Raw genomic sequence first — 11,461 nt, forward strand, 5'->3', positions numbered from 1 at the left:
TGGTCATAAGCCGGTTTCTTCCAGTGTGCGCTGCATGAAATATCAAACAAAATTGCTCTTGACTCATTCGTCTGACATTCTCAGACTCTTTTCCGGTGGTTTGTGGTGTTTGTTGTTCCCCTCTTTCACCTTGCCTCTTTCCTTTAAGTGTGGCCATAGCGTCTTTGGGTGAAGTACGAGTGCAATCGTAACCTTCGTCTGAAATAGCAGGGTGAGTCACTTGGGTGGTCAGAAGAAGCAGGCTCACATGGTGAGATGATTTTCCACAACTCATTCCAGATTGCTGACTAGTCACAATTAGTAAGTGATATGTAAACTAGGGTCTTTCATAAAGTTTGTCAGTCAGCGTGTTCCCTGTTTGTTCTGCCCTCTCACAGGGGCGCTGTTTGGTTGTCAGCATACTGATGCATTTAGCACTTTTCGTACATGTTTTTTCTGAACGCATTGCGACTTTGTGTGGGTGTGCATGAACCTGGGATGAGTAGAGACATCTATAAGCAGCAATAGCACCCTGCAGAAAGACATTATAATTAAGTGCACTCAAGCTAAAAACAAAGCTGCTCCTTCAAGCTGACATTCTGGCGATACAAGCTTTTCGCCTGATAGCAACAGTCACCATGACACCACAAGTATTGCTGACTGTTATCATAATCACTGTGACGGAGTCCTGAATGTCTTGGCAGGGACTCACATCCACCTGACGTCCTCTCTCTCTCAGCTGTGTGTGTGTTTCTTGCTTCCTCTCTCCATCTGGTTATACTCTTATCTCGCAGGGAGTGTGAAGGGAGAGGGGGTGATTATGCGCTGCTACCCCTGTGTCAGGTGTCTGTGTGTGTGTGTGTGTGTGTGTGTGTGTGTGTTTGCACGAGCCAAATGCATGTTTCCTGGTTTATGGACACACTTCTGCAGCCTGTCTGTGTAAGTTTACCTTTAACACACCCACAGTGTTCAAACAAACCCACAGGAATCAGGAACACTGCCGCAGACATTAGTGTGTTTTGTATTTGTGTATCTCTGTGCGTGTGTGAGGTAAGGTGGAAAGTAGGGTTCTTTCCCCTAGTTACTGGCTGTCACTATCTTTGTCATCTTCTAATAATAGCTTCACCTCAAGAGTCCAGATCGTTTACAGCAAAGTGTGACGCACCAACGACTGAATCAAAAGTGTGTTCGAAATGTTTTCCCACAATCCAATTTTCTAATTTAAAGTTTTGTAGCTGTTGTAGTCGTGCTGTCTTCATCTGCGGACGTGCATGAACACAAAGCAAAATGTGTGCATGTGTTGGCAATGAGGTGTTACGTTTAAGACTGAGAATAAAATGATTTGCCTGCCATGTCTGAGTGTTCGACTGCATACGCATAATTCAAATAGATCCTTTTGTCTGTGTGTGCCAACTTGTGTTGCTGTCTCAGTTACCTTGCAGCCTCCTCCGGCTTCTATTTATAACCCTGTGTAAACAAAATGGATACATAGGAGGAGCACTCGGGAAAGGTCCTTTTTTATGCCTCCACGCCAGCGAAGCCGTGGCTGAACACATATAGTTTTTGGATTGTCCATGTGTCGAATTCTTATGGATGCAATATCTCAGGAAAGCCTCACGGAAGGTTTATTACATTTAGCACAAACGTCCACTTGGACTCAAGGGTGAACCGATTAGAATTTAAAGGTCAAAGGTCAGTTTGACCTCACAAACACACTTTTGGCCATACCTCAAGAATCCATTCGCTAATTATGTCACACAAATGTCTAAAAGAATGAAGTAATGAAGTGATGACTCTTTAAATCCAAAAGGTCAAAGGTCAACTTCACTGTGACATTGTGATGTTCTGCAAAAACTCTTTTCTGGACATTATTAAATGTTATAAACTCAGAGGGGGAGATTATGACCACATTTCACATTTGGTCAGACACTAAATTGTTGAGACTAATCTTGGGTGTTCACCTATAAACTGTGGTGACTGTATAGACCAGTCTAGGGAGCACTGGAAGTTAATAAGTTGTCATTACTGTGGTGGCAACTCCCTACAATACATGCCTGTTAACTGCAAGCTGTCCTAAGAAGTGTGTAATTTTCCACTTTTACCTGTAACGTTACTTTTGACAACATCTAGAGGTACTTGTGTAGCTCTCAGCTGCCCCAACAACAAACTTCAGCTCTGAAAAAAAAAAAGATTGTGAAACAATGCATAGCCAATATACCAATTTAAAAAAAAAGTGCATCATGCATCTTAAAAATGTCACTAGCGATGGCTAAGGTGGCTTTGAGTCTTCCTAGCCAGGCTAGCTGTTGATTCCACATCCAAAAAGAGAAAGGTCTCAGTGGAAAAAAGAGCATTTAATAGTGCATGGACTAATTTGTTTGCTTTCAATGACAACGCTGCATAGTCTAAGCACCAAATAATCAAAGCTAGCCCACTGCAGAGTAGCTAGCTTGTGCTAAAACATAATGAACATTAATGAATGCTGATTTAGATCTATTAGTAATGTTGATAGGCTACATTTGACTTATAAATTCTATGTTGCCTGTATTATGAGGCTCAAATATGTTTTGCTGCTCCTTTTTTTCTTTTTGGGCCAAAAATGGCTCTTTTAAAAGTAAAGGATGTAAATAGGGCAATAAATAGAGCAGTAGACATTATTCTATCTGCATCACAAACAAATCACAAATAGCGTTTAGCTCGTGAGTGATTCCTAGCTGAGTGTGTCATGGTTGGTGAAAACAGGAACAGAGCATGTAGGGGTCCTCGTAAATTTGATTTTATCAGTTTTAAATACGTACTCCTCTGTGTTACTATTTAAGGCGACCAGAAGTTACTTCGAGCAGTTCAGCTTAAAGCCACCAGTTAACATGGTCCTCAAACTGAAACACTAGCAGCTCTGTGTTTAGTAGGAGTGATTTTTTTAACCATGGAAAACTTAAGTACTATTTTGCAGTCAATAATGTCTACATTTTATGCCAAAGTTTGACATCAAATGAGAGACACAATAGATAGACTTGTTGCTGCAGACACTGCGGCCTTCCACCGCAGTAATTGTGGTACTGCAAGATGGCGGAACAAACAAAGTGGTCGCCAGATTTGTGTTTAAATCTTCTGTGCTGTTGGGTTGAAGATTTGTGTGAAGCATCCACGTTTTAAAAGCTTCTTTGCAGCAACATCCACTTTTGAAGCATTCTCTGCTGTCATGGCTACAACTCTGAGTTCTCTCCTCTTCCTCTGGTAGTCCGCCACAAGCTTATTCGTTTAGCTTTAGTTTATTGTTGCACCATGTGATAAAGCTCCCTATCAGTCCTCTGTACTCCTCTTTAAAAATAGTGAAGACAGCATGTTTCCCACTGAACTGTACATGTCAATATAGTGATGACTTCAGTTTCACCAAAAAAATACACTTAATACCTTGTATTGGATTCCTTTAAAGTCTAAACTACATCTAAGTGTGGACAGACAAGGTTGTAAACTGCAACTTTACTGGCTGGCCGAGGCATACAACCGCGAGGCAGTAATTCTGGTTTTGAAGATAGTACTCGCCTGCTGTGAGGGCGTTGGGTCTCTGCGTGGCCTCGACGTGATGTGGTGGTGTGTGGGCTTTGACTACAGGCTGCCCAGCAGAGATGATTTCATTCAGAGAAGAAAACTGTCACTGTGGAAGGATAAATATATATCCTGTCTGTCTGTAGAGGCCAGTTCTCAGTAGCCTGGTTTCCACTGCCCAGTGTAGCAGCTTTAACCAGACCTAAAGGTACTCATTATTTACTGTATATCAGTCAATTTTCCAGCATCTGTGGCTCGTTCGTTACCATAAGGAATGATTTGTCATCAGAGCTACTTTACATTAAACAAAGACGCTTTTGATGTTGACTATTAGCATTTTAGCTGAGTTGTTTGGCGTAAATATCACTTCATACTGCAGTGAAAAAAGGAGTAATTGTTTTTGTGTGGGAGCATTGCCATGCAGCTTTGAGTGGGTTGTGTTTAGAAGACTGTTAGTGGTTTTGCTGTAATTATTTTCCCACTGTCCACTCATAAAACACATGATCATGTGAAGTCCTTAAAGCCCAGGGGAGTCATTGCAGTCGAAGCAATGCTGAGTTTGGGATTTTCTTTTAAAACTTTACTGATTAGAAAAGTTGAATATACGTCACATTACATTGTTTTATGTGAGCACAGTACATCAGTCACCAGAACACATTAATATTTGATGAATTACCTATGAAACAGATTAACAATGTCACAAAACATACTTTTATTACATGCAGAATATAGACAAATATAGCCCATAGAAAGAGCACAACCTCCCAGCATATTCAGTATTTTGATTATAGATTTTGATTTTGAGAAAACCTTCAAAAGTCAGCTCATAGGCATGGGTGTAGATTTCTGGGGGACCACAGGGGACATGTCTCCCTCAATATTTGAAACGTGCATTTGCCCCCTCATATAACAACATGATAGTAGCAAATAACTTTTATTTCAATCAGGGACACTTTAGTCAAAGAAAACTTTCCATTTGCAGTATTATATTTGGTGGTGTGGCTCTGTTCTGGGGCCTCTCTGCCTTTCCTTGGGCCTACGCCGAAAGCATCTTCCACGCACAGCAGAGTGAGCAAACCTCCCTGCCCTTACAGGCACCTACGTAGAAAGCCTGAGGCAGAGAGAGCACACCTCTCTGCCCCTCCATGTGCAAACGAGGAAAGTCTGAGGCAGGGAGAGCAGCAAAGCCCCCCTGGTGAACAGAACAGAGCCAGCATCAGTGACAAAGAGAAATGAGATTGATAAGTCAGACACAGCATGAAAAGGAGGAGCTGGGGTGGAGGCGGGTTGCAAAGCGGCTTGCAGAGGAAGCAGCAACAGTAGGCAGGCCAGAGCAGTTTAAATAGGGTGGCTAAATGAGATCTGCCAATTGGCTGCATAGAAAGTAATCATGTGATCTATCAGCTGACTCCCTTCCATCAGTCAGCTGCTCCATCAGTTGATTGGCTGTTTGAGATCAGCTGATGTAGCTGGGATGTGAGCTGAGCTTGACATTATGTACCGCCTTAACTAAGGCTATGTTCAATATTTGACAGAATTTAAGGTATTTAAACCATAAATTGGTGCAGAAAAGGCACAAATTGGTTCATAAAAATTTACCAGAATGCAGCAAATTAAGTGTTTGATGCTCAAAATTTTGTCCCTCTCCAATTTTGAAACAAAACCTAGGCTCTTGCTAATATGTGCTAGTTTTCTCCTGCAAAGCCTCATGAATAATTGTTTTCTCCGTAACTTTGACCTCAAGCAATATGACCATATTGTCCCTTCTCACTTGCAGACCAAGCTTCCTGTACTGTTGCTGGGCCGTTCATCAGACCTGAGACCAGGGGAGTTTGTGGTTGCTATTGGCAGCCCGTTTTCCCTCCAGAACACAGTGACCACAGGAATTGTCAGCACAACTCAGCGAGGGGGCAGAGAACTGGGCCTTCGCAACTCCGACATGGAGTACATTCAAACTGATGCCATCATAAACGTAAGTGAATGAGGATGCTTTATTATACGCCTTGTTTTTCTCACAGACACAAATAATGAGTGATGTCTCCTTTTGGTTCACAGTACGGCAACTCTGGAGGGCCTCTGGTAAATCTGGTAAGACATATTCTATTTCGATGGCAGATCCATTTTTACATTCCCACAAACATGTTAAAGCCCATATAATAATTTGTTACGAGACACTGAGCTGAGGTTTGCTGTTTTAGGATGGCGAGGTGATTGGGATCAACACATTGAAGGTGACGGCTGGCATCTCCTTCGCTATACCCTCAGACAAAATTCGAGAATTCCTGGCAGAGTCCTATGACAGGCAGTCCAGAGGTATGAGCTCTATCCGACAGAACTTATTATGTTATTATTTTATTGCTTCTATTCAGTCACTAAGACAAATTGTAGGAGGCAAATTTTGAAAATTGGCTGCAAGAGTTGGACCAAGATCCCATGTGCACACACGGTAAAGGAGCATAATATAATTCAGCATGCCTTTTCTTCGGTTATTTCTCATCTCTATGTGCTCTCTTGAGATATATTGACTACATTTTCTAGCTTTATGAATCCATGCCAAGCATTACCCAACAGGATTATGACATTGCAAATAAACTACTAAGAAGAAAACGCCAGTACATGTCAGGCTGTGCTTTTATTTTATTGCTTTGCACTTCACCTGGCGTAATACACACATGTATTTTATATGCAGCTGCCAGCCTGGGTTCTTAATTTGATTTGCTTAAATGATGAAATGACTAAAAAACAAGATGGTGAAACATATGGAAGACGGAGTATGTGGACGCACACACTGTCCTGTGAGACATGTGCAAGATAAACGAGACAATCTGTGATCAGCTCTATGATATATGATATTTCTATCACTCACATAAAGAAAAAAAATACTCTGGAGGATTTTTATTTCTTGGAGTTGAAAACAAACACTCTCATAAAACTAAGAACCCCAACTGTTGCAGGCAGGAGGGTGAATGATTGTATCTGTGCTGTGTTGCTGTGCATCTCTAGGGAGAGGGGCTGCTAAGAAGAAATATATTGGTGTGAGGATGATGACTCTCACTCCAGCGTAAGTTGCATGCCTTTATATACATTGTCAGTGAAATAGCATCGGCACATCTCCAGAAATGTATTAAAGCAGGAGTAGGCAGAAATCTGGACAAGGTAAAAAAAAAAAAAAAAGATGACCATGAACAGTTGAGACCCCCCTGGTCACTCCGTCTCACTCTCCGCCACTGTAGACTTCTTCCCCAGGAGGAGCTCACACATCAGCTTGGGAGATAGACCTTCAGGCAGTGGCTGTAACATCTCAAATTCAGTCAGCGCTGGGTGTCACCGCAGGCTGGTGGCCAGCAGCAGGTCAAGCCTGTGTAACAGCAGCAACAGAAAGTTTGCCAATCCAGCAGGGAATCGGGGCTGTCTGATTCCCCTGGAGCTGGGGTTTGCTCTGGCTGGATTCAGGTTTCTGCAGCCGCTGACTGGGGGTCCATCCCTGGAGCTGCTGCCTGCTCTCCTTTTAGCGAGGTGGTCTGTAGTGGCGGCACTGAGGCAGACGACACACTGTGATTTGAGGCTCTCACTAACACTAGCTATATGAACATGAACTTGGGGGCACACAGTAACTCACTGGTAAGAGTGGGCATCCCACGTATGAAGGCAATGTACTTGTCATGACAACCAGAGGTTTGAGTCCATCCTACGACCCTTCTCCGCCTTTCACACTCAAGTCTGTCCTCTTAAATAAAGGCAAAAGCCATGAAAATCATCTTTAAAGAAAACATGAACTTGTAGCCTTTAGCTCCAGTCAGCAGATGGCCAAGCTATTAGCATTCTTTTCTCTGCGTCCCCGAAATGCTTCGCCGATATCAACACGTTTTATATCATTTACTGTCAGACCTTATTTTAGACTCTCTTTTTGAGACGTCCATCTTCCTTTTATGGCGTTGCTTTGCAGTGTAGGCACACACATTTGTAGGACAGCCAATACAAATGTCCTGTCTCGGCATTGACTCATGACTGGCTAAAGTCTCCTGTCACAGCCTAGATTTTCTAAAGCCTGTTACAGAGCCAACAGTCTGCTTTGGTTCCAACATGTTCAAAATTTATTATGGGATTTCTACCTATCGACGCCAAAATTAAAATGCTACCCCAGCTTTAAATGACTCACCTGACCTTTCTTTTTGGTTTGACATAGGAAATTGCAACATTAACATTTCTTGTTTTCTGCCATATAAAAATGGAGGTTGATTCCTAAACTCTGTGACCTGTTTTCTACCTCTAGGCTGGCGAAAGAGCTGAAGACTCGACACCGTGACTTCCCTGACATCACCTCTGGGGCTTACGTTATGGAGGTCATTGCAAAGACACCAGCTGCAACGTAAGGGTGATATTTTACCCATGTGGCTCCATTAGAGTGGGCTCAGTTTCAAACTAACTTGGTTGTAACATCATGGTTCTTGGTGAAGTGCAAATGCAAATTGTCTCTGACTCTTTCTCAGCCATGGGATATTGTCTTTGGCACATTGTGCTACACATGTGCACCTAATTCACTCTCATCACTCTCAGTGCAGCTCCTGCTCCCCACTCACAACGCAAATAGACAGTATATTTCATTTCCTTCCTTTATTTTAGTTCTCTCCTCTAAATGTCAAGTGTGCACATAGACACACACTCAATCACACACAAAAGCCTCCTACACAACTGTCTTAGTAGAACATAAATTCATGGCTCACTCCGGCGTGCCTGGAGTGCCTGGCCCTCTAAAGTATCCCCCCTCCTCCCACAATCGCAGCCCACTCCAATCAGCCACCACCACAGCTCCAGCAGAGTGGGGCTCGGGAGACGCTGAGGTCAGCTATTTCCTTCAAACCTCATGCAGGGAGGTTACCAGCTACGCTGTGGTTTTCCTGCGCTTGCTCACCCAGCCCGCTCCAGAGTAGTGTCCCCTATAGGACCTCGTCAGAGTTTACTCATTGCTTAAATCACCCTGCTCTTTGCATAATAACATTTCTGTGGTTGCTTTTATAATTTATGTTTTTTTCTAGGCTGCACTTTCACGCTTTTGATCTCACTGTGTTTTGTAATGGTTTGCGGCCTTTGGAAATCTTGACCCTGATGTAGAGAACCGTTCATTTGCTCTGTCGGAGGTGTTGGAGCAGCTGAGCGTAATGAGGAGGATACTGAGCTGGAGTTGTGTTTATGGATGCTATTGCAAGTGAAGGTGTGGTGGTCTGTGTTCACATGTGGCTGTGATTAAGCAGCTGTGTTTAGAGACAGCTTGTGATATCACTGCTGGTTACTGCCTCGGTCTGCGTGTGATTTTAAGTTTACTGGTTTGTTTTTTTCATTATGGTTGTACCGTTAGCCAACATGTTTTTATTTACTTAGCGTGCTAACCTCGCTGTGCTATCATTCATGTCGTGATTGTTCATTAAAATCCTTACAACAGATGTTACATTGATTCAGATTGTGCTCACGCACCTGTAAACAAACCTGAGCAAGTACATGTTTCATGTGTTTGTATAAAGCACAAGCAATCCATGACAAGGACTTAATTTTAACTTCTGTGAGTGAGTAGTTTTTGATACATTACATATGCAGGTCGTTAAATTTATCTTCTGCTTTATTCTTTCAACTAAAATCCAAAAGAGGAAATAATCGTTACACATTGTACAAGCAGAGGAAAGAAACTATTATAAAACCAACACATGTAATCATTATTAAAGGATGAGGCTGTTGATTTTACATATTTTTATCATTGGCCACAAATGAAAAGACTAAAACCAATAATGCTTTTGTCCGTCTCTCAAGCTTATGGGTTCTGACTGAAGATGTAAATCTTTACGAATGGGTCATGAATAATTTCCCTTTTTAATTTCCTGAAACAGCAGGGCACTGTAGTTTTTCCCAAAGGTTACTCAAACGGGGGGAAATGGTGGCATTTGTTGGGAACTATTTTTAGTGGTGGAAAAATACATGTTTGGCGCTCTAGTGAGTATTTCGAGCAGCAGGATGTTGTATGTGGGATTGACTCAAAATAAATTATAGTGCCCGTGTTCATTGAAAAGAAGGAACATGTCACCCAGTGCAACAGTTTGGCTCACTGATGTGTTTTTACATCATTTTTTGACACTAGTGGAAGAATAAGAACAGAGGAATGACATAAATCAGGCTTTAAAGGCGCTTTATACAATATTCAGAGTGTATCTATGATTCAGAGGTTGCCTGCACACAGGTAGCTCAGCCGGCGACTAGTAGCTGATGCCAACAGAGCAAACAGTGCTGACAGAGTTAACAGTAGCCGTTTTTACACCGAGATCGCACAATAGTCCTGCTATGAAGTGGCACACTGGCGTTGTGGCAGTTTGTTACCTTCCAGTCCCACACACCTTCTTAGTAGCAAAAACTCTGCCATGATATCTCTGCTAAGATAATCAGGTGCGGAAAACAAAAATGCCAGATTTTGTTGCTGTTATCAACACATTTATGAGACCATCTATCAATCCTCTCTTCCTCTTCTCTCCTCCAGTGCTGGACTCAAAGAGCACGACGTCATCATCTCAATCAACGGCCAGAGGATCTCATCAGCTACTGATGTTAGTAACGCCATCAAGCGGGATGGCACCCTGAGAGTAGTTGTGCGTCGTGGAAATGAGGACGCGATCCTCACGGTTGTCCCCATGGAGATCGACCCATGACCTTCCTCAAATCCCACCGCAGGAGCTGGAGCTAAGTTTAACTTATCACCAGTGGACCTTACATTGGAGGAGGGCTCCTACTGACACACCCTCTCTCCCTGTGGCCAAAGGCCAGTGACCCCACACATCCAGGAAAACTCTGGCTTTGCCTTGAAAGGAACAGCTGTACAGATGCTCTAAAAGCAGCACTGTACTTTGTTCTCCATGTGTGTTTTCACTTTTAGTCTTCAATGCTTTGATCAATGCTACTACTGTTTGGTCACAAACATAAGAAGCTGGTTACTGGCATCTTGTTTTTATCTGCTCTCTCTTGTTTTGTGTCTTTTTTAATATGGACTTCTGCTCAGTCAGACCTTCCACTGCAATTTTAAGCAATTTAGAGACTCGCTGGGCAAATCTGATTTGTATAATTGTTGTTTTCTAAACTCCTTTTTTAAAAGTACTGTAGAATGTTGTTGTTGATTACTTGATGTATACTGAGAAAAAAATAAAGGGTTCTTCTGTTTTGACACTCACTGTGCTGGATTTCTCATTTTCTTCAATCTCACTTTTAAACACACATTTAAACACACACATTTTGAGATGGACTGCAACCAGGCTGACATTACAATATTTTCTTTGTGTGTGTGCAGAGTTTGCTTAACCATCGCTCGTGTACACACAGAGGGGACATAAAACCAATCGGGATCTGGTTTGAGTTTGATTTTATTGCCTTCATATGGGCTTGATAGTGGTGTGGTGTGATTGTTGGGCCAGGGGCTCTGCAGGCCGACCTCAGAGACAGGAGTGCGAGCCAAGCAGAGATCCGACCCATGATGCAGTGGCCACATATGTGGGGCTCGCATGAATACACTCAATGTTTTGGTAGAGATTTTTGTTTACCACATAAATTTTGGATGAAGATGATGAAGTAGACCTCATGAGGACTACAGAAACCAGCACACATTGAGAACAACTTTGCGATTTACAAGAAGGCCTCCGACTGAAAACTTTCGATAAATGTAAAATCGGCAGTGGAAAAACTGTCCAGAAGCTTTTGTTTTTTCTTCATTGTAAGCCACCATAACTTCAAATAAGGTCTACTATGCTCCACAGTCGACAGAGAGATTAAAATGGAACTTCAGCAGCTTTACAAGTGTGTTTAAAAGACAGAGGAACATATTTTGTCATGCAGCAGAGCCAGTTTTAACATTTGAATTTCACACCATGCCTCTAATAACCACTGTATGTTTATCCTTCACACC

The 11,461-nt window shown here is 42.4% G+C and overlaps 1 protein-coding gene across 2 annotated transcripts in view; it reads left to right on the forward strand.

Annotated features, from left to right (window-relative positions):
- The window catches only part of LOC125903805 (serine protease HTRA1A-like), a 35,025-nt gene extending 24,297 nt beyond the window's left edge, over positions 1-10,728 (forward strand). The window contains exons 4-9 of one of the 2 annotated variants that reach the window (XM_049600956.1): positions 5,306-5,500; positions 5,584-5,616; positions 5,727-5,841; positions 6,532-6,589; positions 7,802-7,897; positions 10,049-10,728. In XM_049600956.1, coding sequence (XP_049456913.1) covers positions 5,306-5,500; positions 5,584-5,616; positions 5,727-5,841; positions 6,532-6,589; positions 7,802-7,897; positions 10,049-10,217 — 666 coding nt within the window. In that variant the 3' untranslated portion in view covers positions 10,218-10,728. The remainder of the gene's footprint in view (positions 1-5,305; positions 5,501-5,583; positions 5,617-5,726; positions 5,842-6,531; positions 6,590-7,801; positions 7,898-10,048) is intronic. The other variant, XM_049600957.1, reaches the window with a different exon arrangement.
- Positions 10,729-11,461: the final 733 nt, after the last annotated feature.

The sequence above is a fragment of the Epinephelus fuscoguttatus genome, linkage group LG16 (genome assembly GCF_011397635.1).
Source record: "Epinephelus fuscoguttatus linkage group LG16, E.fuscoguttatus.final_Chr_v1".
In the NCBI taxonomy this organism is placed as follows: domain Eukaryota; kingdom Metazoa; phylum Chordata; class Actinopteri; order Perciformes; family Serranidae; genus Epinephelus; species Epinephelus fuscoguttatus.